The 25750-nt window shown below is 41.7% G+C and overlaps 1 protein-coding gene across 3 annotated transcripts; it reads left to right on the plus strand.

Annotated features, from left to right (window-relative positions):
* Positions 1-5681: 5681 nt before the first annotated feature.
* LOC137675559 (arylsulfatase D-like) lies at positions 5682-23913 on the plus strand. Of its 3 annotated transcripts, none has more exons than XM_068421702.1 (10): positions 5682-5768; positions 14401-14550; positions 15661-15782; positions 16659-16781; positions 18280-18703; positions 19588-19724; positions 19938-20072; positions 21922-22084; positions 22750-22871; positions 23331-23913. In XM_068421702.1, exons 1-10 carry the CDS (start codon positions 5764-5766, stop codon positions 23696-23698), a joined length of 1749 nt encoding a protein of 582 aa, XP_068277803.1. In that variant the 5' UTR covers positions 5682-5763; the 3' UTR covers positions 23699-23913. The 3 variants fall into 3 exon arrangements, with proteins under 3 accessions (XP_068277803.1, XP_068277811.1, XP_068277796.1); XM_068421710.1 differs by lacking the exon at positions 5682-5768 and adding an exon at positions 9541-9601 and having other exon boundaries at positions 14452-14550; XM_068421695.1 differs by lacking the exon at positions 5682-5768 and adding an exon at positions 9542-9601.
* Positions 23914-25750: the final 1837 nt, after the last annotated feature.

Raw genomic sequence — 25750 nt, forward strand, 5'->3', positions numbered from 1 at the left:
AGAAGCGTGACATCACTTAGCCCTACAGGTAACTGAACAAATCCATGCAGACTCACACTCGTTCCCTTCAGGCAGAATTACAGGCAGGACAGATGGCTTACAGGACCATTTCTTTTAGCTATGTAGCAAATTTTGTTCATCCCATAAAACAGCCATCAGTTTGACAACTATATTATTTCCTGAAGTTCCTTCTTTCAAGAAAAGCTATCCTGTCAAACTGAAATCCTCAGAAAGCTCCGAAAAACAGATAACTATATACGACTCTATCAGAAGCTCCCCAGTGCCTGGTACTGTAATGGTTTCAACGTGTACATCCTTGAAGGAGTGAAGCAGACGCTTCCCTCCACTCCCATGCTGAGAGCAGCTCCCACTGACATCAGCTGAAGACGCCAGTGAGAGCCAGGCAGCTGGCCAGTCTTTTCTGCAACCAGACCTTCTGTTGTTCTTTAAAATGCCTGATTTAATTAATATCTCACTGCTGTTGAATGAAAGACTTGTCTCATCTAGTATTCTTGTATAAACACACGTGCATAAGTTGTTTTAAAAAGATACTTTCAGGTTATATATACACAATTAAATCTATGTAACTGTATGAAATTACACCATTTGTAGATTTAGCCCTTCAGGAAGAGAAATACCACTTGAAGGTTCTTCAGAAGTTAGAGGATCATACAAAAGCAGGATTTGGAAACTTCCTAGCTGTCAAATACTAATCGGTTTGTTCACATTTCTTTTTTTCTGCCTGATTGATGCACTACTATTTCAGCGCAAATGATTTGCAATGACTGATTTTTACTGCTTAGTCACAAAACAGTTTCCATCTAGTTGCATTTATACCGGCCACAGCCTAAGATGATGTAGATAGTGTTCAAGACTGGATTTCAAGAGCATCGTACAAAACTCCTAAAATCTAAATTTCAATACTGAAAATGTTTTCAAACACAGTAGCAAGCAACATTTGATCATGCAAATTAAGCTGTTGAAAATCTAATGATCTCTCTTCATTTAAAAATCAGCCATAAAATATTTGCCTGTTTTACTGAAAAGGAGACCTTTGAAGCTTAAAGAAGAGTAAAAGAATTATTACCTTTTTTTTTTTTTAAGTTGTATTTAATCTTCTTTTTTTCTTTAGAATAACAGGAATATTTTTAAGATGGTTTTGACCTCTCCTGAACACACATTGGTCAAGTGCTTCAGCTTGACTTCAGCATGTAATCACCAACAAGTTCACATAGTTTTCAGTATTTTAAGCTAAATGTTCTTCTGTGGAGACCACGATGCAACATTTTGAGAATCTGGCTGGCCCCACAGATTAACAGTTTTGTCCTTGAACATACAAGTTGGTACCTGTGATCTTTAAGGTTCCTTCCAACCCAAACCATTCTATGATTCTATGTCTATGCTTGAGCAATATCTCAAGCAAGACTGATGGTTTCTGTCAAATAGCATCTCAGGGGCAAAGCAAAATACCAGCAATCAATGGCAGTACCTGGAAACGTCAAAATCAGGATTATAAGCAAAAAAGCTCATACAGCATCTGTCTGTACCATGACACTGGAATGGACACAATGTTGCCTCATAATTTCCATTAAGTGTCACATCATAACATAGTATTTTATAACTAAGCATTTTTATCCTCTCTAAAAATAGTAATTAAAAAAAAATATCCCTAAGTAAATCGCTAGTAATATGATATAAAGAGCAAACACTTATTGACCTGCTTTTCAGGATTCAACTTCAGTTAGCATTGTTTTCTCATTGGTGCTTCAGTGTTTTTCTCTTGCACACTTCAGTATGCTTCACAGGAATGTTTTCAGGGTTTTTTTTTCTCATAAAGGATTTTACTAGTCTCAGCAGAAGACTGGGATACTTCCAAAACCCAAACACATGAGCTAGTTACAGAGTTGACTTTCTGCCATTAGGCAGTTCATTTATTTCTTATTAATATTTGCTAAAATTAATAAACTATTTATAAACCAGTTACGTGCATTCGCTCCATGAAATCTCATTATCTCTTTCTAGACAATAGGGGTAAGACGAGAATGGTATTTTATCCTTTGCTTACTACATATTTTCTTTTCTACTTCTTAAAGCTGGCAGAATTTTAAAAAGGCCAGAGATATTCTGTTTTGCCTTGGAAACATGGGCACATCATAACTTCCAGTCTTCCCACTTCTGGTAGTACTGCTGAGGACAGATGCCTAAGTGCCAGTAACAAATCTCACTAATTTCTGTAAGGGATCAAAAGCCAGCGAATCTTACCTGCTGTGCAAATCACACGTGTCTCTGAAGTTTTAAACTTTTCTCCTTTGTCTTCCAGTCACGTGTCAAGAAATGCTATCACAGCACCTGTAATTGCAGTGAAAAACCAACACAGCTCTGCTGAAGAGCAGAGACTGATTTGTTACTCTAATGATTAATAATATAAACTCTCTCCTTGAAGAAGACTACAAGTCAAATGAAATAATAGGCATGTAAACTAAGGTATTCTTTTATTTGATTTTTTTTTCTTTGGAAACCAGTGCAGCCGTTCTTTCCCTTTTAACTCCTTTTATATGTCCACAACCCTCTCTTTACCACTGAGAACTTTCTCGGGAGGAGCAGCAGAGGTTTATATTGAGACAGTGCAGACAAGATGGACTGGATGGTGATTAAACTAAAACATGTCAAATGGGCATGTCTTCAACTACCTACTACATAGGTCAAAATAGACAGGAAAAATGCAGTTGCTTATAAAAGAACAGGGAAGAGTAAAAGCAAAGTGTTTAATGAATCATCCGTAACTTCAGCCTGTCTGCTCTTGTCTGTCTGTTCCTCCTGCTCCGTTACTCCCTTTCTGAGACCAAATAGATTCTTATAGCTTTCATTCTTCCAGTTTCTGTGGTCTAGTGTTTACCAGATTTTCACTATAGCTAATAAATTTTGTTTAAAGTACCTAACTTCTTAAATAAGTGTCTTTAAGTGCAATAACTGTCTAGTTGCTATGATATGCGAATGTACCAAGACAAGTTCACACAGTAGGCTCTGATTTTAAATAGTACTAGATGGGACTCTTTAAATATTGATACAACTGATAGACAAACGTCATTTCAACCTTATTACTACCTGTGAGTCTTCAATATTCAGAAGAGCACTGACTGTTGATGAACATTCTCAAATAAAAAAAAATGTTTATGAATTTTAATTGTTTAACACTTAGGGGCACAGCCCATTCTCTGTCTCTGCATTGTGTGACAGGGTCTTGGTCTGGAATTGGGTCTCTAGATATGGCAGCAAAGACACTGCTAACAAGGAGCTCCCTTCAGAAAGTGCTCTTTCTTGGCACTTGCAGGCTTTAGCTGTGATTGAAAATACAGCTCCTGCAAACACTGATGTCTAGGCTCTGTGCAACTGGGCCATCCATTACATCTGGATGACTGGGGGGGACTGAATTTGAAGCTGGTCTTTGGTTATTCCTGTATGTTGGGGATCCACATGTCATTCAGAGGGATCATGTGACTCAGCTTGCCAAACAGATAGGCTTGAAGGACTAACAATAAAACAGCCTTATTGTAAACCCCAAGCTAAAAGTATTAAAGTCACAAAAATGCCAAAATTACCTATACAGACGTGATGAATAACATTGGAGAAAAAAGTCAAATAGAAAAATGTTTCAGTCTTTCTCTGGGGGCCAAATTGAAGATGCTGTTGACAAGGAAAAAACATCACATTACCTTACCCTGCTTCTGATTATGGCAGGTGGTCAGAGAGACAAGATGGAAGAGCCTTTCTGGCTGGATGGAGTGAGATTTCCACAGGTGTGAGAGTTGGGAGCAGTGTGATCAGATCTGCACTGGAGTAAAAGGGCCAAAACCAGATCCCTACTTTCTTCATCATGTCTTTGCAGAGTGGATTCTTTCCTTCAGTCTTGGTTTGTAACCCAGAAAATTTCTGCTGCTTCCTGAGTTGTACCATTTCCACCTAGTTCATTTCAAGTACCTAAAAAATCTCTTTCTCTTTAGTATTTCTGAAGCTTTACTTTAATATCCACTCCTTGATGCATGCAAGCATCGTTCTCTCCTCAGGAATGTCCTTGTCCTAATTTGATCGGAAGGCTCCTTCCTTGCACTCCCATTTCTTTGCCCCACTCTGTGAGCTTCTCCCAGCTTCAATTACTTCTACCAATTACTTCTTCAGGCAGAAGTTCTTGGTTCTTGAGGAAAATGGTGCAATTGCTACTGCTATATCCAGATAAACATTTAAGTTCCTAATGTTCTCCTTGGAACTCATGCACTGCACCCACTGATGATGCTATGAATCTCATTGTATCACAGTATCACAGACTGGTTAGGGTTGGAAGGGACCTCTGGAGATCATCTAGTCCAACTCCCTGCCAAAGTAGGTTCACCTAGAGCACGTTGCACGGGGCTGCGTCCAGGCGGGTTTTGAATATCTTCAGAGAAGGAGACTCCATAACCTCCCTGGGCAGCCTGGTCCAGTGCTCTATCACCCTCAAAGTAAAGTTTTTCCTCATATTGAGATGGAACTTCCCATGTTTCAGTTTGTGCCCATTGCCCCTTGTCCTGTTGCTGGGCACCACTGAGAAGAGTCTGGCCCCATCCTCTCGACACCCACTCCTAAGGTATTTGTAAGCATTGACAAGATCTCCCCTCAGTCTTCTCTTCTCCAGGCTAAACAGGCCCAGCTCTCTCAGCCTCTCCTCGTTAGAGAGATCACAGAATCAACCAGGTTGGGAGAGATGCTCCAGTCCTGTAATCATCTTTGTAGCCCTCCACTGGACAATGTATCCATCCATTGTATTTATCAAGGTCTAGTTAATAAGTTCTGATTGTTTTCTCCACCTTGCCATGGTATTTTGTATTAACATTTATTTTGGCCTCTGAGCAATAATATGTCTACACCAAGAACCTCTATCCTTTTTTCTGTCTTTCTTTGAATAAAGCCTTTATTCAGTGGATTACAACATGACACATTTGTATCCTCTTTTTAAACCACCATAAGCACGTGGCCAGTAAAACGAGGGGTCTGGCGACCACATGGGCCTGCAAAGTTGCATGGCAAGCCAGATTGTGCAAGCACATGAATATGGGCGCTGGCACAGGAGAGAACTCACAGACAGAGGAACTGTAATAACGTAGTGGGGGGTTAGCCAGGCTGCCAGAGTTGGTATGTGTACATCAATGTGACACTATGATGATTGATTTTCTTCGATCTCAAGGGGGCTAGCTGGCTCACTCTCTCATTAGCCACAGCTATCCTGCTTCTACCCGTAGGGAAGTGATGGGAGTCGCCATCCCTGGAAGCATTTAACAGACGAGTAGACGCAGTGCTTAGGAACATGGTTTAGTGGTGGACTTGGTAGTGTTAGGTTAACTGTTGGACTCAGTGATCTTAAAGGTTCTTTCCAACCAAAACGATTCTATGATAGGGTGGTTCTCCACACGGCATGATGTGGCCTGCAGTCTCACTGCGCGTCATTTGTGATCTTCCACTCAGTTACCGCTAAAGCTCTTTCTGTTGGCCTTGGCTGTTACTGGAGCTGCATTTCCAGCTTCTACTTTAAAACCGTTCTTCCTTATCGAGTGCTTGCTGCCAGGGGCGGGATGAAACGCTTCTGACCAGCTTTTTAAAGGAGACCGACACCCACTAATTGCTCTGATAGGAATACAAGCCGTGCTTTTGGAAACCCCCTCTTCAGAAGCAAAGATCAGGAAGCCTGAGACGAAGAGGAAAGCGAGAGCAAAGCTCCTCCAGTGAGTGACCATGGAGTAAGTAAAAGATTAGCTTTTTTTTAAAAAAAAAAAAAAGTCTCCTCTGTTTTTCCCTCGGGGAGGGCTTTTTCCTCCCTCCCTTACACAAACCTGACACGCCTTTCGGGCGGGGGGCGCATTTGCCGTTGCCCCGGCGCGGAGCCCCGGTACCGGGTGCGGCGGGGACGCACTGCCGGCGGGGTTCGGGGCGGCAGCGGGGGCCGGGCCGGGGCTTCCCCGGGCGGCATCCAGCCCCGTTCCTGCGAGGCGTTACGGGGAAGCCGTGCAGAAACAGTGCCCTTCGCCCTGCAGAGCTGTGCTGTCCTTGGCTCTTGCTGGCATCTTCCTCCGCGGAGCCCGGCGCAGCGGGCGGCCGGGCCTGTGCCAGCGGGGCGGCTCTACCGCGGCATAGACAGCAAAAACGACTGTGAGCGGGTTGGAGCGTGGCAGGAGGAGGAGTCACAATAATTAACAATCCCCGTTTTCCTTCCTGCTTAAAGTGTTTCAAACCAGACTCCAGTTTTTGGAGGATTAGGTGGTGAATGGCCGGTATTCTGCTTTTGTTATTATTATTATTGCTAGAGTTACCGCGGCTTTACAATGGCGTGCAAAAAGAATAATTTGCCTCCAGATTGCTTCCGTGTGATCTGCACTGTTCCTCTAGCAGCTGTGCTCCCATGTGCTGCTCTTTTTATCTGTCTTTACCTGTGTCTGTCTCCAGTTTTCCACCCTTGTGCATTGCTCTTGTCCCAGCCATAAAGGAAAGCTGCCGGTTCCTAGCCGAGTAGTTTGAAGCCAGAAGGCACAATTAGATCATTTAGATGAGGGAGTGCTAATCATGATGCGAAAACGCATGAGCTAATTTAAAGCCTAGGGCCCGACTATTCCCTGCTGCTGTTGCTCTGAAGGCAGGGTGCTGCTGTGCAGTAGCAAGGCCAGAACAGGGTAGCCATAATAAATTGAAAAACTTGGGTTGCGTGCCACTAGAGGATTGGTTACTGACAATGCACAACACTAAATGGTAATACAATGCTATAATCATGGTAACAGATAACAAGTATTGATATTATCCAGGTCAGTACGAACTAAATCCCCCCCAGTGAGCACTGTTGCAGTTGATTCTCTTGAGAATGCAGAATAGATAGGAAAAAAGATAAACCACTGAGAAGCTCCTGACGTTTGGCTTTTAGCTTTCTTGCAAGGACATCCCTTGTTTTCTGTTTGATGAACAGCACCTGTTTCTGGCTCACCAGCTGCAAGTATTGAGCAAATGACTGTGTTCACACCAGCTGGAAGCTTTTTCTTCCTTGTTTCACTTGTTGCCTCTCCCATCCTGAACATCTGGATGCCTAGAATATGTGGGAAAGAGGGAGGAAAGGGACAACAAGGTGGAACAGTATGTTGTATATGGTATGTTGCATGTGTTTCTTCCAAAGCCATAATGCAAGCTGAAATTAACATTCATTAATTACATTATAATATACTGTTGAATGTGATTAACCTGTTGTGTAGTATACTTTTATAGAAAGCAAGTGTTTATTTTTGGGTGACAGCTAGGCAGCAACATACCTCTACATGTTATTTGAAAACATTTGTCCTAATACTTATAATTCACTTTTGTTATATTTAAATTAAAGTGGTAAAGGGGTTGGGGTTTCGTTTGGTTTTGGTTTTGCTTCAGTGTGCAAATAATTTCTTTCAGTATCTGAAGTTAGATAAAGAAAGCAAAAATAAAGCAAATTCTTTTGCTGTGTCCAATTACTGACTTTTTTGTTTAACTGACAAGAGCTTATTCCAAATTTTTCTATTGGAGCTGTGCCTCTCTTAACATTTTTAAGAGTGAGAAGTTCCTTTTAGCTCTGGTGGATTCCCAGAGCGAGTGGTGGTGTTGCCAGTCTTCTGGGGATGAGGGTAAAACGTGAGATATGCCTGGCTTCAAGAAATATTTCAGCCACGGACAGATATTTTTGAAGCAGAGGTTTGTCTGTTTTCTTCTATGTAAGACTTCAAGAAGACTCTAATCTGGGAATATATTCAAGTGAAATGTTTGGAAGGTGGGGGAACTGCCTGGAGCCAAGCTGCAGTAGGGGAAGAAAGGGTAATTTTCTTAGGGGTTTCAGGCTTGCAGCTTGCTTTCTGTAAAGCAAAGCTGAAAAAAAACCCAGGGTCTGCACAAGGCAGCTGGCTAGAAAAAGCTATATAACACTACTTGGAGTTACTACAAATACATTTGAGTTAGGTCCACCTAATTCAGCCACTTAATAAACCAAGCAAAAGCTTCTTTTGCTAAATCTCTTCAAGTGACTGTTGAGGCAGCTGCAGGCTTTGTGGCATTCCTGGCAGGTTGAATGAATTGTATTGTAAGTTGATTAAACCTTTGTTAATGGCTGAGAAATTTGGAAGGGGTAGGGCAGTCATGTGTAGTATCAGCTGCAGAAGACAGTAAGTTTTGGATAAGGTTTACAGACAATTAAAATTGCTTAACTACAGGGAATATGTCCACACAAATGTGTGCTGGCTGGTTCCTGCTGTTAATGGCTTTGTAGGATTTGGACACATTTTGCAGCAATGTTTAGACTGAATTATTATAGAGTCCTATGACTTTTTATGTGGAGGTACCAGGCGGAACAACTGATGCTGTGTACTTCTGGTTGTAAACGAAGTAACAATGTTTTTAGTTAATAATGACATTTGAGAACTCATCAGTTGAACTTAAGCAGTAACAGCAGTGCTAAATGGCAAGACTCTGCTTGCTATCAGCTTGAAAATAATCCGCTCAATTAGACTTTGGGCAATCCACAGTTGCCTCCAGTGATTCTTTGTTTGGGGAGACTTTTGCTGAGAATAATTTAGTATCATCACATATATTCAGAGTTCTCTTTGTCCATACAAAGACTAATCAATCTATAAAATTAGTATTTTAAGGTTACTTTAGGTTTATATGAACCAGAAGAATTTATATAGTGGGGAGGCTTATTAGTGTGAGAACTAAGAGCAACCTGGAAATTAAAAGGAATGTTTTGATGAGAAGCAGTTTCTTCAAGTCGAGGGCTACTTTCTTTGGGTTATTTGAACTCTTTAGGTAAGAGTCTTAAAATTAGCTTTAATTGAACTCCCTTAAGTAGCTTAGAAAAAGATGCCTCATGAAATGGCTGCTGGGAAGATACTATGGAGTTGATATCAGATTGTTGCTCTGATCACGTTTACTGTGAACTGTTAAATTTCAGCTGACCGCCTCTTTGGAGGAGTCCTATAACTTGTGTTTCTTTACAATACTTTTCTTTCTTCCACTTAAGGTACATGATCATGATTATATTGCACTCTGCTTGGAAACATGATTGATTAATAAATAGCTTTGCTTGTAGAAAATGCATGCTCTGCTTGTCTGGCTTCATCTTCCAAATACTGGCTCTGTCTCAGCAAAATTGATGAGCTTTCTAAGACCTGTGTTTTCTCCCCATGAATTTGTGCACTAATTAATGTTTTAGTGTCTTGTTCTTGATTGAGCTCTTGTTCTCTCAATATAAAACATCTTTTCCCACTCTTGAATTGTTTATATGTGGTTTTCTGCCCCGTCTCCAGTTCTTAAACTTCACTTTGAAAACAGTCCACTTTTGGTCAGTACACAGTTTGATCCCATCGGTACTCGTGTCTTTGAGGTAAAATAATCTCTGTAGTCCCTCCTTTGTAAAGACAGATAAGGATTAATTGAGTTCTTTTCCCCCAGCATCACACTGGTGACTGTGCTCAATTTGTTGCTTACTATAAGCTTAACTTATTTTCAGGATTGCTGCCTACCAGGAGATGATTGCAATGCTACCTTGCAACGCCATTGCTGCCATTCTATTCAGGTGAACACATTTCTGGCTCCTCTCTGCATGTATTTGTTTCTACTTGGCAGAATTAAAATTGCATTGTTAGAATTGATCCACCTTTTTTTCCCAAGCAACCGTGGGCTCAAATGAATCACTTTTCCTGATGCTTCATTTGCTTTAAGTCTTTGTTGTTCCCTTCCTTACCCTCATGTAGGAAATTCAACCATTAAAAATCATGTCATAATTTTCTTTCCCCTCTGCCTTTTTTTTTTTTTTAATTCCTCCCTGATGTGAGCCCCACACTGTTCTAAAGCTGTGTCTCCCTTTGTACAAGCCCTCAGAGAAGTAGTTTAAGGTGCTAGACTCTTACACAGATATAACTTCCCTGTGAAATTTTGTGGGAGGAGCAGATTTCTTGAACAGAAAGATGCTATAATCTCATAAAGCTCATAATTCTCTAGATATGCACTAAGCACAGCAGTATCATCTTAGAAAATAATTCTAAGGCAAGTACAGGCACCAAGTTTTATAGTTCAGTAGTTTTTTTCAACATGTGATTGACTGTGCCAGTGGTCTGTAACCTGTCCTCAGAAGACAGTTGTCAATAAAGCTATGGGAGCTCAATTATGGTGTAAATCCATATTAAGTCTTGTAAATAAAAGTTACATAATTTGTGGCCTGTATTTTCCTAATGTTTTGCACTTACCTGATTCATTAAGCAGATGTTGTAGAATCACTTAGTTATATTACTAAGGGGCAAGAGCAGAACTTCTGCCTTAGATTTCTGCCGGGCAGACTTTAGCCTGTTTAAGAGGCTGGTGGACCGAGTCCCTTGGGAGTTGGTCCTGAAGGGCAAAGGAGTCCAGGAAGGCTGGACATGCTTCAAAAGGGAATTGCTAAATATTCAGGAACAGGCTGTCCCAGTGTGTAGGAAGACAAGCCATCGGGGAAAAAGACCGGCCTGGTTAAACAGAGAATTTAGGCTAGAACTTAAGGAAAAAAAGAGAGCCTACTTGCTGTGGAAGAAGGGTCGGGTAACTTGGGAGGTCTATAGGGACGTGGCCAGGTCGTGTAGGGAGAAGATTAGAAGGGCCAAAGCTCAATTAGAGCTCGATTTGGCTGCTATGGTCAAAGATAACAAAAAAAGCTTTTACAAATACATCAACAGCAAAAGGAGGGTCAAGGAGAGCCTCCACCACTTGCTGAATGAGGAGGGTAGTGTAGTGTCAGGGGATGAGGAAAAGGCAGAGGTGCTCAATGCCTTCTTTGCCTCGGTCTTTAATGTCAAGACCGGTTGTCCTCAGGAGACTCAGCCCCCAGAGCCTGAAGTTAGGGACGGGGGGCTGTGTGAACCTCCCAGGATCCAGGAGGAGATGGTTAGTGACCTGCTGTGCCAATTGGACACACCCAAGGCTATGGACCCGGATGGGATTCACCCCAGAGTAATGAAGGAACTGGCAAATGAACTTGCCAAACCACTCTCTATTATCTACCGGCAGTCCTGGTTAACCGGAGAAGTTCCAGCTGACTGGAAATTAGCAAATGTAACGCCCATCTACAGGAAGGGTCGGAAGGACGATCCAGGGAACTATAGGCCTGTCAGCCTGACCTCGGTGCCAGGCAAGGTGATGGAACAGATCATCCTGAGTGCCATTACACGGCACATGCAGGACAATTGGGGCATTGGGGCCAGCCAACATGGATTCATGAAAGGCAGGTCCTGCTTGACCAACCTGGTCTCCTTCTATGACCAAGTGACCCGCTTAGTAGATGAGGGCAGGGCTGTGGATGTAGTCTATCTAGACTTCAGTAAGGCATTCGACACTGTCTCCCACAGCATCCTCCTAGACAAACTAGCTGCCCGGGGCTTGGATGGGTGGACTCTTCAATGGGTTAAAAACTGGCTGGATGGCCGAGCCCAGAGAGTGGTGGTGAATGGGGCAAAGTCCAACTGGCGGCTTGTCACTAGCGGTGTTCCCCAGGGCTCAGTTCTGGGGCCGGTGCTGTTCAATATCTTTATAGATGATCTAGACGTAGGGATTGAGTGCACCCTAAGCAAATTTGCAGATGACACCAAGCTGGGTGGGAGTGTCGATCTGCTGGAGGGTAGGAAGGCCCTACAGAGGGATCTGGAAGGGTTAGACAGATGGGCCGAGACCAACGGCATGAGGTTCAACAAGAACAAGTGCCGGGTCTTACACTTCGGCCACAACAACCCCATGCAGCGCTACAGGCTGGGGGAAGAGTGGTTAGAAAGCGGCCCAGTGGAAAGAGACCTGGGGGTGCTGATCGACAGCCAGCTAAACATGAGCCAGCAGTGTGCCCAGGTGGCCAAGAAGGCCAATGACATCCTGACCTCTATTAGGAATAGTGTAGCCAGCCGGTCTAGGGAAGTGATCGTCCCTCTGTACTCGGCACTGGTGAGGCCGCATCTTGAGTACTGTGTCCAGTTCTGGGCCCCGCACTTCAAGAAAGATGTTGAGGTGTTGGAGCAAGTCCAGAGGAGGGTGACCAAGCTGGTGAAGGGTCTGGAGGGTCTGACCTACGAGGAACGGCTGAGGGAGCTGGGGTTTTTTAGCCTGGAGAAGAGGAGGCTCCGAGGTGACCTTATTGCAGTCTACAACTACCTGAAGGGAGGTTGTAGTGAAGTGGGAGTTGGCCTCTTCTCCCGGGCAACTAGCGGTAGGACAAGAGGACATAGCCTCAAGCTTCACCAGGGGAGGTTCAGGTTGGACATTAGGAAGAATTTCTTTACAGAAAGGGTTATTAGACATTGGAATGGGCTGCCCAGAGAGGTGGTGGAGTCACTGTCTCTGGATGTGTTTAAGAAAAGACTGGACATGGCACTTAGTGCCATGGTCTAGTTGACAGGGTGGTGTCAGGGCAATGGTTGGACTCGATGATCCCAGAGGTCTCTTCCAACCTGGTTGATTCTGTGATTAGCTGCCAAAGGATTTTTAGGACCATATTAACTACATAGTTTTTTAATGTCCTCATTTTTTAATCAGTGAGATCTGTCTCCCAAGTGGAAGTCTCTGGCTATGCCTTTAACATTATCATTTCCAGAAATAGCTTTCTAGGTAATTCTGAAAAGGTTTGTATTATACATATGTACCTATATGCATGTTTTATGTTCTACTGTCTTTCAACCCTATTGCTTTCAAGATTTATCAGTGTTTCTTAACTAAACATTCTTGCACTCTTCCTCCGTGTATTGCTGAAAGATGATCACTTAGAGCTCTAAGCACAGTTATTTTACAATGTACAGTAATGCTACATGACAACGTAGGATACAGACTTGGAACTATAAGCAGTAGGTTACCTGAGATGGAATTTGTCCTTGACCCTATATTGATCCACAAGCAGGATTACCTCAGGGATCAGCAGATATCCAGCACTTAACACCATGAGAAAACCAAGTGCTAGGATGGGGCTGCAGACATCTGTAAAAGCAGATTTCATCATTTGCTATTTTTTTTTTCTTAATGTAACAGAAAGAGGTGGATAGCACTAGTCTTGTCCCCAGCTTGGAAAGAAGAATGCCTGAGTGACTGAAATGGGCTGTTGGAGGCCGCTTATTTCCAGGGTCCTTTAGAGACCTTCCCCTGCAGCTCTAACTGAATGTATTAGTGCTCTGAAAGGATTCACTATACTAGGATAATGCCCTGTAACTCTTAGGAGATAGAACATTGGCAAATAGAAAATTCTCCTTTCCTTAAAATGAGTAATCCAACTATAGAGCTGGAAATTGCCCACAGTGCTTCTAAAGCAAGGTTTCACCACAACTCTCTAAATCACTGTTGCAACTTAGCAGTAGCATGTACAAAAAAAAAAAAACCCAGCTGGAACTTTGCTCTTGGGTAATTAAATCACCATAACCACTGGTTACTTATTTACAACTGGGAGTTCAGAGTCTTGTTTACAGAAAGTCCTGTGTGTTGTGTTTCCCTCTTAGAGGTGGTGGTTACTTGTTCATTCAAAAGCATGTATTTGTGTACAAGATCTTCACACCAAAACTGCAAATCCTGGAATGATTTGCAGGAGCTTTCTCAGTCTGTGCTAGAGAGTTGCTGCTGCCCCATGTCCTGCAAAATTAGTGCATATTGTAACAATAACTCTGTCCAACTGAAAAATCAATCCAGGATTAGGTTTTAAGACTATTGATCAGCAATACTTACTTGGATGAACACATAGCTTCAAATGTTCTAGGCATATTTATATAAAAAGTATGGTATGTATGTGTAAAAATGTAAATTCTGTTTTCTGCAGATATTAAATATAGTTGATGCTGGTATGGGGCCTGGTTGGCATCTTAGAACAGTGGTAGAGGAGATGGCTTCAAGTTCAAGTGTGGTTGAATTGGAGGGGAAAGTTTGTTTAGGTGTTTCCACTTCACTTCCAAATATAATTAAAACTTCTTTATTCACTGGAGACAAGATATTCAGAAAATGCCAGAGTGACTTTGGAACATAACATGAATTTTCCTAGAATTTATGAAACACAAATGCTAATTTTTCTCAGCTCTGAAGTTGTTGATATGTTTTGAAATCTATGCAACTGATTCAAGATGACTGGTAAGATGACAGCCTTCACTTATGTCCTTGCTTCTTGGGCTGTAAAAAGGCTACTACAGCCTCTCTGACATGATCTAGGTGGTAGAGATGGAAGAAATGGAACCAATAAAACTCTGTCCTTCTTCCCACTGAAAGTGGGGCTGGGAAACTAGGTTTCCCACTATTTTGTGTTTCATGCTTCAGATCTGCTGCCAGAGGCTTCCCATCATTTTCCAATCCTTACAAGTCATGTATGTAAAAAGATATTTTGTTATGTTCCAGGAGGTACCTCCTAATGGCACTGACTTCATGTTTATTCTGGAACACGTTTAGCTTGAGTGCAGCTATGGACTCCAAACCCAATATACTTCTGTTTCTGGCTGACGATCTTGGCATTGGAGATATAGGTTGTTATGGGAACAATACCATAAGGTAAAAGATCTCTCTGTACAATATATTTAACACTATAGAACACATATCCTGGGTAATTAAGCCTAATTGTAAAATAAGAAATGTTCTTAACCTCTTAATCCAAGGCTCTGGTGATTGTGTATTTAAGTACTTGTATATATGCACACAGGATTGGGGCCTAAGTAAACAGTGTGCAGTGAAAGGAAAAAAAAAATACCAATTTTCTTCTTGTTTTTGAAGTTCTTTCTGGGAATTCCTCCCATCCCCTCCTCCACACACTAACTCCCCAGGCGCACTTGTTTTAGTATTACAGTTACTGCTTTCTCTCTTTCTTTGTTTCTTTTCATGCATAGTTAAGCCTTACTCTATCCACCCAACTGCTTTCCCAGAATCCCCATCCATTTGCTTGCATCTCCTCCAAAACACTCCAATCCAGACTCATGTGAACTGATGCACGTAATTTATTACATGATAATGTGCCTTCAAAACTAGTGATTACATTAGTTCAAAACTAAAAAGGCAAAGCAGAACTGAATGGGCATTGGGAGCACATCTTACAAGCCTCAACTCATGTCCTCCAAGTGGAGCACAGACACTTTGTTGGCATCCTCTGGGTGCATCTCCCTCACATGATGCTGGTGGGGTTGTACAGAGAAATGGGAATGTGCTTGCAGAACTCTGTTGTCCTCCTCTGCTGGTGGTGAAGACAGGGAGGAGGCCTCTTTCACTCTTTGTGGTGTTGTACTCCATTATTCTGGGAGAGCTAGGCTCCCATGCAAGCATAACTATGTAAAGATATCACTATGTTATCAAATAAATAGCACGTGTTAAAAACCTGTAACAGAAAGTCTTGGTTCCAGGAGCTTCAGACACAGTGTGAGATTCCCTGGCTCAACGAGCTTTGAAATTCAGAGTCTAAATGTGCTGGCAAAAATGATCTGTTGGAAGTGTTGGAATAGAAAACTATCAGCCTTTCTTAGATAATTCTTTCTGTTTCAGTTTTATTTTCAAAATAAACAGTACGAACAATGCCTAGGTTTCTTTTCAATGTTGCCAAGTGCTCTCTATGGCAATTTATTTTAATAAGTTTCAGATTACCTTGCTTCTATTAAACTTTAAAATGTTTTTTAGGACCCCAAACATTGACCGCCTGGCAAGAGAAGGAGTGAAACTTACTCAGCACGTTGCCGCAGCTCCGCTTTGCACTCCAAGCAGAGCAGCTTTCCTCACCGGCAGATACCCCATTAGATCAGGTTGGACCCATTTTGAATTACAAATTTCTGTGCATAATGCTGAGGTACTACAATAGCCTATAAATATTGGAACAGGAGAATTCAGCTATTTCCTCAACCTGAGATACAAAATACAGTGCTTGAGGCTCAAACTTGCTGTATGTAACTTCTGAATGGGAACCACTGCCTCACCAGCTGACAGAGCTTTAGCCTGACTTTATAGGATGTGGGATATCTATATTATGAAAATAGATAGGTATGGAGAAATGCCAACAGCAGTGATATCTGTCACTTCCTTAGAGCAATGCAGCCTGGGGCAAACTGACGGAATTCCTCTTGAATGGTGATGGTTAGAGGTAAGGGGTTGAAACAGGGCTCCCAAGAGAACTGGGCAAGTTCATTGCCAACATAGTGCAGAAAGTCACAAAATGCTGGTGAAAATGGAGTGTCGGATCCATTCCCCACCTACCTAAGGCGCTTCTTGGACAACTTTATAGATATTCATCTCTCACCAGACATTATATAGGAAAATTAGATGCCTGCTTTGAGCAGTAAGTGCAGAATCGGTGTGTATGTTGGGTGAACTGTATCTCACCTAACCTGATACAACATCCCTCTGATGGAGGGAAATGCAACAGTTATCTCTCATTTTAGATGAAAAGCAGAGAGACTAAATCATCACAGTTACTCAGAAAGGCAGAAAATAAAACCTACTGTATACTACCTGAAGTACTCAGGCACACTCACGTGACTGCCTACAAGATATGCTTGGTTTTATGTCTTGTGAGGGACTCTGGCTTCAGGTTGAGCACCTGACGTGGAGGTTGGCAGGAGCACCCAGCCTCTGCCAGCAGAGCGTGGAAGGCCCACAGGAATGACCGGAGCTGTTTCTGTCAGGGATGGCATCCAGCAACAGGTACCGAGCGCTGCAGTGGAACGCCGGGTCAGGAGGGCTCCCTGCTAATGAAACGACGTTTGCCAGACTGCTGCAGCAGCAAGGCTATACCACTGGACTGATAGGTAAGGTGAAATGTTTCAGCATGACCTTGAAGAATGAGCTAATTATATGAAGAGAATTTAGGGATTGTGTTTGCCCAAAATGGTCCATTAGTCATAGGTACAAATCCTCTCTAAAAGACTGAAGGGGGTGGGGACCCCTCTTATTTGCAAGACTAAAAATACTGCAATCTAAAGAGTTTTGTGACAATGGTCATGTCTGTACAGGGCACCCGAAACAGGAAGAATAAAAGCTGTCTCATGATTATAATGAATGACCATTTATTTTACTTGGCCTAAGATTTTTTCAAAGCTTGGTCCACTGTGAGAGTTTTGCTAATGTAGAGATTGATTCCAACAAAACCATATCTTTAAGTATTTCATCTGCCTTTAGGAGGCAAGAGGCAGAGAAACAAAGGAGGATAGGGAGAGAAAGGAACAACATTTGTACCCATGGAGGAGAAGATGAAGCACAAGTGTCTCACAGATGAGGTTGTGAGGTCCCAAAGAGGCATGATGTGGTGGCTGTTTCTTCAGATGAAGCCAAAATGCAAAGGTGCTATGGAAACACTGTCCCAGAGCACCTTCTGACTTTGGTCAGACCTCAACAGTTTCAAGATTCGTCATTCTTTTGCCAAATATCTCTAAAATCAACTGGTAAAGTCTTTCTTTTCCCTTCCATTTGCTTTTATTACTGTCAAGTGACAGGCACTCCTGCAATGGATCCCTGCACCCTACCTGTGTACGTAGGGTAAGCACTGTGTCCCTTAAAGCCAGGGGGTTTGGGGCCAGCTGTGCCAAATTCATTGTCATATCCTGGTGCTGGAAATAGATGTGGCTGTGTTGAATCACGAGCTAATGAACTGTAGTCTTCCTGGCTGTATCTGTAATTACTTGGCAATCACGTAACCCAGCAAGCCTCAGGGTCCTTTAGCACGTTTTCTAAGCAGACAACAGCATCTGTCTACTTGCTCTATTTTGGGCAGGGATAGAGTGAAAGGTTGGTTTACAGCCTTTTCTCCTTTTCATATGGAGTAGGGACATGCCTGAGAAATAATCTTCCTGAGTCTGGTGATCAGGATACCTGCTAACATTGGCCAAAAGTTTACTGGATATTCCAGTAAATTTGTAACCTTGTATTAAAATTAAGTTGCAAGTAAACAATTGAAAGGAAGGGAATGTATTAAAGCAGCCCACAAGTTAGAGTACCTTAATTCCGTGATCCTCATTGAAAGGTAATGAAATCCCATCCTTACGTGACTCTTAGCTAAGTAGCTGAGAGTCTTGCAAATTTCTCTGTTTATCCTGTGTCTGTTAGGGGATCACCCATTACGATATGACATTCAGCTGATCAGGCGCTGGTTTCACCCAGCATACTGTGCACTAGGAGAATGCATCGATACCCTGTTGAAAAATGGAGTGACTCACCTAATTCCCAAATAGACGCTGACGATGTACCTTGAGCTCCTTTTGAGTTGTCTACCTTAACGTTCTAATTTCTTTCATGCTTTAAAACCTTCAGGAAAGTGGCATCAAGGTGTAAATTGTGAATCCTTCAATGATCATTGTCATCATCCTCTAAATCATGGGTTTGACTACTTTTATGGTATGCCTTTCACACTTCTAAGCAACTGCCAAGAAAACAAACCTCCAGAGCTGGATGTAGCCCTTCAAGCTAAGCTTTGGCTTTCCAGTCAGATAATTACTCTTGCTGTGCTCACTCTCACTGCTGGAAAACTGACTGGTTTGATTTCCATCCAGTGGAAGATAATTGCCTGTTTTACTTTGGCGGGCAGCCTTTTCTTCATTTCTTGGTACTCCAGTTACGGGTTTGTGCAGTATTGGAACTGTATCCTCATGAGGAACCACGACATCACTGAGCAGCCGATGAGGTTAGAGGCAACAGCCTCCCTCATGCTGAAGGAGGCAGTGTCATTTATCAAAAGGTAAATGATTGTCTGTAGTTTTCTTTAAAGGGGCCGGGATGTTCTAGGTGCTTGGAATCCAGTATTTTTCTCCAGTAACTGTAGCTGTATAGTGATAACTGCTTTGAAACTCATATCCAGGTTCTCTATTTAGAAACCCAACGCACTTAAATGTTAATTGCAACTGTCTCACATTGGAAGCTACAGAAAATGAGATGGGTTTTAACCAAATGATACATGACCTTCTCACTGTGCCCCGTAATCTGTAATTACTATATTTGCTTTAAGATTACCACCTAATTTTTACTCTTCACTCTATAAGCCTCATTTGTGCTCTTTTTCATAAACCCTACAAAACACGTAGCTAAAATGTGTGTGATGCACAAAATTATTTCATGTGAAAATCTCAAAACACTTTCAATCTATTTTTATGGATTGAGGAGGAAGCCAAATAAGATCATTCATTTTCTAGATTCGAGTTCTGCCTGTACAACCTTCTGTAATATTTCTGTGCATCAAGTGTCTTTCTGTAAAACAGGGAAAATAACTATTATTTTCTTAAAGTTTGTGAAAACAAATATACTGAAACTTGTAAGTGGCCATCTTAGAAAAGCCACAAGGCATTTAATTAAAAAGGCATCAGTTAGGTATCTGATTCATTTAAGCACTGTGCAAATGCTATGCCTGTTTACACATTGGAATTTGAAAATAATCTGATTGAGAAGGATCTTTCTTGCCCATATTTCATACAAAAAGGAAACTGTCAACTGTGATCAATGGGGATGCACTAGATGTGGGTACAGTCTAGACCCAATGTATGTGTCTGTGCATGGATGAATATGAAATCTTTCAAAATATTCCAAATACACAACAAAAAGTGTTATTATTTTTGGTTTGTTTTTAAGAAACAGGCATGGACCATTCCTTCTCTTTGTTTCTTTTTTACACGTTCACACTCCCCTCTTTACCACGGGAAAATTTCTTGGGAAGAGCCATCATGGTTTATATGGAGACAATGTAGAAGAAATGGACTGGATGGTGGGTAAGTATTCTTCATGAAGGATTTGTTTCAGACATGTACACCTGTGTATTTTAAAGCAGGAAAACTAATAAGGCCAAAATACCTACAGAAATCTAAGCTATTAAAAACTTCTTACAGGCCCTTGCAAAAGATTATCATTGAACCATTATAAATGTGGCTTGATCTTTCTAGTTGGTTAATAGGAACCTTGCTGTCTCTCTTCTTAAATTTAAGGCAAAATTCTGGATTCGCTTGACAAAGAAGGTTTGAAAAATCATACGTTCACATACTTTGCCTCTGATCATGGAGGACACTTGGAGGCTCAGGATGGATCTGCCCAGCTAGGTGGCTGGAATGGTATTTATAAAGGTAGGAAAAACACTATGACTTCACATGAACATTAGAAGCGGAAACATAATGAATTTGCCTGGCTGAAGCTATCAAGGCTGGAATGAGTTGCATTTTTAGCTTGAAATATAGGTGACATACAGAGGTGCTTTAATCATAAAGTCACCTTTGCTTTCAGAAAGTGCAAGCATTATTACACATCTCCTTGACAAAGGTACTGTCTAGCTTGACACTTGTAAATTATTTGGGGTTCTTAAGTAAAAGGCGCTGGAAAAAAATGTGATAGTTCTCTATATTGAACTCTCTCTCTCTCTCTCTGGCTTTTTGGCCTCTTTCCTCAATAGGACTCTTTCCTGATTTACTTGTTTGTTTTTCTCATTACGTGCCAGAAATCATTGCTGCACAGCTAATCAATACAGAACAGGGTAAGGGCACATTGCGTCATGACTTGCAGCAACAATTTCTTCCCCGTATGCTTTTATATTCCACCCAAAATCAGTGATTGGCATAAAATCCAAATGGCCTTGGTGGTCTAAGAGGATCGTACTCTTTACCTCCTGCTCATTCCTTTCTGCTATGAATCATTCTTCAACCTGCTGAGCAGTGCAGTGGCTTTTTTCAAGCCAAAAGGATGTGCATTCACTGCATTTTCTCCCACCTCCCCCAACAGCCCCGTGTCATCAGACCACCTCATCTGTGACCTGTCACGAACATGTGTCAGGGCTTAGCCTCTATTATCACCAATGAACCATCCATCTCTTGCCCAAACTTTTGATGTTTTTATTTTCCTGAAACAGGTTTCTTCCATTTCAAAACCTTCTTGAGCAGCTCCACAGGGCACAGCAGAGGTCAAAGACATGGGATTTTGGTTCCCATGAGGTGGATGCTCTGCTGCTGAGCTCTGTTGCTGGCCCTTGTGAAAGGGAAGGGCTTTCAGTTAGTCTGTTCATCCTCCGTCTCACTCCCTGCTTTTGCTTGAGAAAGTGCTTTTTGTGGATTATAAGACTTGATTCGTAAGCCTGATTGATAGGATCTAACAATGTTTTTTTTTTCCATATTGAATATATGAATTAAAACAGATTTCTGCTTTGGCAGTTAGGTAAATATTGTTTTCATACACCCAGCATCAGGATGCTTTATTAGGTTAGTTTCTGTTAGTAGCAAGTTGAGAAAAGATGTTTCACTGCCATTTGAAGTAAAGTGTATATGGTACAATTTCATAGATTCAGATTTTTTGCTTTGAGTAAAAAGATGTTGCATTAAGTGCTGGGAGAGTAAGGTCCAAATCTCAATTTCAAAAAAAGGAAGAGATGCATAAGGCATATGGAAATATAAGTGTTAAGGACACATATTTTGAAGGGAATCCATGGCTATAAAGAGAATTTTTTTCAGCTGTTTATTAAAATAGGATACTAATTAGTAAGTCTTGTGTAGGTTTAAAGAGAATATCAAGTATTTCTTCACTCTTGTGAGTCTTTCCAATTTCCAGTTCCTCCTCTTTTCTTTTGCTGGAAAGCTCTGCAGTAACACAGGTGAATGCAGGCAACCCATGAAATGGAGGATAACAGAAGGCTGAAGCTGTTTTATTGTTGCTGAACATAGATTTTCAAAAGTAGATTTATTATTCCATCTCACCTGTGGTCAAAGTTTAAATACAGATTGCCTCCCCCTATCTTCCTAAGTTGGGATGAGTTATGTGTCACATTTTGAGGCCTCCTAAAGTACGTGAAGTTCAATGCAAATGAAGAGTCAAATCTGTTGGATAAGCAGTGTATTACTGCATCTTTTTCCGTACATTCAAATGCAACAAGCCAATGAAGAGGTTTGTGTTTACCTCTGAACTGCCATATGTTTATTCATTTCACTGCAGGTGGAAAAGGCATGGGAGGCTGGGAAGGAGGAATCCGTGTCCCAGGAGTATTTAGGTGGCCAGGGGTGTTACCTGCAGGCGCGGTTATTGATGAACCTACGAGTCTTCTGGATATTTATCCCACAGTTGTTCATCTGGCTGGAGGAACATTGCCACAAGACAGGTATAGAGATATTTTCAACAGGAGGGATTGATAGAAGAATTAACTGCTAAGAATTTACTGTGTTTCTTACCATCCTTGGAGATCCCACAAATATTGATTAGCCTTAAGCCTGGTCTGAGGTTTTAAACTAGTGAACAAACTCTCCCATATATGCCCACAGGTGTGCTCATGGCCAGAGGAGTTTCTGCCAAAGACTGTGTGCTAGTTTCAAACACAGATTCATCCTCATTCAGGAAAGAATTGGAGGCTGATGTTGTTTTGGTACTAACTGACTTGAATTATGGGCACTTACAAATACCTCCTAAAGTGATTAAACCCATCCTTGCTCAACAGATTTCTTTTAAGCTCCTTTGAAAATTGCAAAATGTAAACAATTGAGATTGGTATTGATTTCCTGAATAAGTTACTTTTTTTTCTGCTAGACCAAGCTCTAAATATTGTATACATATTGCTAAGTGGAATGAGTTAACCCAGCTATTTTAAAAAAAAAAAAAATCTAGGGATTTAAATATTGCTTGGCAGTCTGCTGGCTGCTCTAAATCTGTGACCGAATTATTCCGTATGCTGTCTCAAGCGCTGGTGCAGCCGATGCAAAGGCAGTGATAAGTATGTGGTTCACTGTCAGGTTTGCTGCCGCCTGAATACGCTTCTCCCTGTTACATTAGGGTGATTGATGGACGAAACTTGGTACCTTTATTGCAAGGAAGAGCTCAAAAGTCGGAGCACGAATTCCTGTTTCACTATTGTGGGTCCTACTTGCATGCAGTGCGGTGGCACCAAAAGGACAGTAAGTATAAATGTTTGTTCCGTGGTAACTGCAAAACAGGGATTGTCTCCTCTTGATAGTCATCTTGCTAATTGACAAATTTATTGCATGATGGGTGTTTATGAGTACTGATCTTGGAAATTCTTGAAATTGTTGTGCCTGACATACCAGTGACTCTGGCTAGCTGGACGTGTCTTAGAGCAAAGAAATACTTGTAAGTAACAAACCTATAGGAGGTGTGATGGGCATACAGGCTGTCTACTACTACACCAGAAATTTAATGTGGTTTTCTTCATATTTCTAGTGTTTTTCATCTTCAACAACAGTACTCCATAGAGAGAATCTGATTTGTGGTGGAGGGGATGCCAGGGTGTGTGAGAAGAGGTTTCCTCAATAAACAGCTGTACTCTATTGCTTGAAGGCACTTTCCATTTTCCTCTATTGTCTTGTAGTTGTGCCATGAGATTTCTTTCCTGCCAGGTGGAACCATCTGGAAGGCTCATTATGTGACCCCTGTCTTTCATCCACCTGGGGCTGGGGCTTGTTATGGAAAAGGAATTTGCCCATGTTTTGGGGAAGGTGTGACCCATCATGACCCTCCATTGCTGTTTGATCTCTCGCGAGACCCTTCTGAAGCCAAACCTCTGTCAGCTGATACCGAGCCCCTCTTTGACACTGTAATAAGGAAGATTGCAAGAGCCATAGAAGAGCATCGCAGGACACTGACTCCAGTCCCACAGCAGCTGTCCTTGTACAACATCATGTGGAAGCCATGGCTGCAGCCATGCTGTGGGACCTTCCCATTCTGTTGGTGTGATAAGGAAGGTGACAGCACACTAAGTTTTTGACATGGATGTCTACTAACATGTCCTGTGGTACTGAATCCTTTGCTGACAAAGCTTTCAGAAAATAATTGTATCCTTTCTCTCTCTGGGAAGCACAGTGGATGAAAATAAAGAAAAGGAATGTGGTGAGAGATTTTTTCCCCTTCATTCTTCACCACTAGCCAAAGGTCTAAGGAAATCCTGTCTGGTGTGGTAAAGGGCTTGAATGGACACTGGTTTTGCAGATTTGTGTGTGAGAGAGGTATATGCCTAAACTCTGCCGAATTTATACCTGCTCAAAGAAGAGAATTGGAGAACTCTGCAGAGAGCCTAGTCTATGGTGCTGAGCAGGCAGCAGTAAGAAATACTAGACTTACTCAGAACTCTAGCAAGTCCAGAGGAAGGCGACCAAGCTGGTGAAGGGTCTGGAGGGTATGACCTACGAGGAACGGCTGAGGGAGCTGGGATTGTTTAGCCTGGAAAAGAGGAGGTTCAGAGGTGACCTTATTGCAGTCTACAACTACCTGAAAGGAGGTTGTAGCAGAGTGGGAGTCGGCCTCTTCTGCCAGGCAACTAGCGATAAGACAAGAGGACATAGCCTCAAGCTTCACCAGGGGAGGTTCAGGTTAGACATTAGGAAGCATTTCTTCTCAGAAAGGGTCATTAGACATTGGAATGGGCTGCCCAGGGAGGTGGTGGAGTCACCATCTCTGGATGTGTTTAAGAAAAGACTGGACATGGCACTCAGTGCCATGGTCTAGTTGTCATGGTGGTGTCAGGGCAATGGTTGGGCTCGATGATCCCAGAGGTCTCTTCCAATCTGATTGATTCTATGATTCACAGTTGCGCCCCTGTAGTCCGCAAATCATGGCTGTACTCTATCCAAACATAGTAGTTTGTGTCCTTATTGCTTCCTGTAGTTCTCGGGTATCTCTGCAGTAATCTTGTTGAGATGTTGAGCAACACCTGAGACAGAGTGAATCTGATTTAGTTGTGGAATCATCCTCAGGTTGTGAATAGCTTTTTGAACAGGTGTGCAGCTTTAGCTCGGTAACAATATCATGTATCACAGACAGTACAAAGTACAAAAATGTTCATGTGCAGTATGCCTCTGCAACAGTTACAGAAGAGAGAGAAGCATTTTGCTCTTCAGAAAAAGGTTCTGGTGCATACTAAATTAGTAAAAGTAATTTTATTGCATAGAAGATGCCAATAAAAAATGCTTTGGATTAATAGATTGCACTGTTTCAGCATCACTTCTAGAAAAACGAGGTTCATTTGAGAGTCACATTGGATTTAATGTTCAAAAATATTTGGTAGCAATATATATAGGTTTACGAACTACAACTTGTAAAAAGGGATCTTGCCAATACTAGTTTAAAAAAATCACAAAACCAAAAATCCCTGCAGTGGTGTGACCCTAGCCAGACTTTCTAAGGAGACATGACTTTGCACTGAAGTTTGCAGTGAAATTGCAGAGATTTTAGGGCTTTGAACTGTATTAACGGCTGTATTTTTGCAGGAGTAGATGAAGTGAGTTTATTATAAGCATGCTGTTAGAACTCTAGAGAAATTGGGGTTTGAATTTAGTACATGGAAAAAGATTATTTTAGTTTGTTTTTTGTTGTTGTTTTTCCCCACCCTGAATACCCCTGCAAACATTTTACTTACTCGGCCAGTTTAGTTGATCAACGTTTTTCTTCTTATCTCTTAGTGGTTTTTCCTAATTGTGACATAGAAACAACTTTACAAATTTCTGTTTGTGTCATTTCAATATTTATGTTCTTCACTACTCTAAGTTCACTCAGAAAACTTGTAAAAGATAGAAGGGACAACATCAAAGCCAGTGTTTGCTTTTAGTAATCAGACATGTGCGAAAAGACAGATAGAAAGTGGCAGTATAAAGCACACAATCACTCAAACATTAAGTTTTTGCTGGCAGAGACTTTGCCTGTACGCAGCAGGGAGTAAACAGCAGCTTCCCGTGCTCAGGTGCAGTGAAAAAAAACATCTGAAGAGGAGGAAATACTGCAGGGCTCAAAATGCAGATAAAAATAATCTCCTTTCTGCTTCATT

This window comes from Nyctibius grandis, chromosome 2 (assembly GCF_013368605.1).
Source record: "Nyctibius grandis isolate bNycGra1 chromosome 2, bNycGra1.pri, whole genome shotgun sequence".
Taxonomy (NCBI): Eukaryota; Metazoa; Chordata; class Aves; order Nyctibiiformes; family Nyctibiidae; genus Nyctibius; species Nyctibius grandis.

Bases quoted from the DNA above. Each gene is read 5' to 3' on its own strand.
- LOC137675559 (XM_068421695.1), top strand. From the start codon at position 9,555: ATGATTGCAATGCTACCTTGCAACGCCATTGCTGCCATTCTATTCAG. The intron at 9,602-14,400 runs GTGAACACATTT...GTTATGTTCCAG, and splicing joins ATTGCTGCCATTCTATTCAG to GAGGTACCTCCTAATGGCAC. The intron at 15,783-16,658 runs GTTGGACCCATT...TGTTTCTGTCAG, and splicing joins CAGATACCCCATTAGATCAG to GGATGGCATCCAGCAACAGG.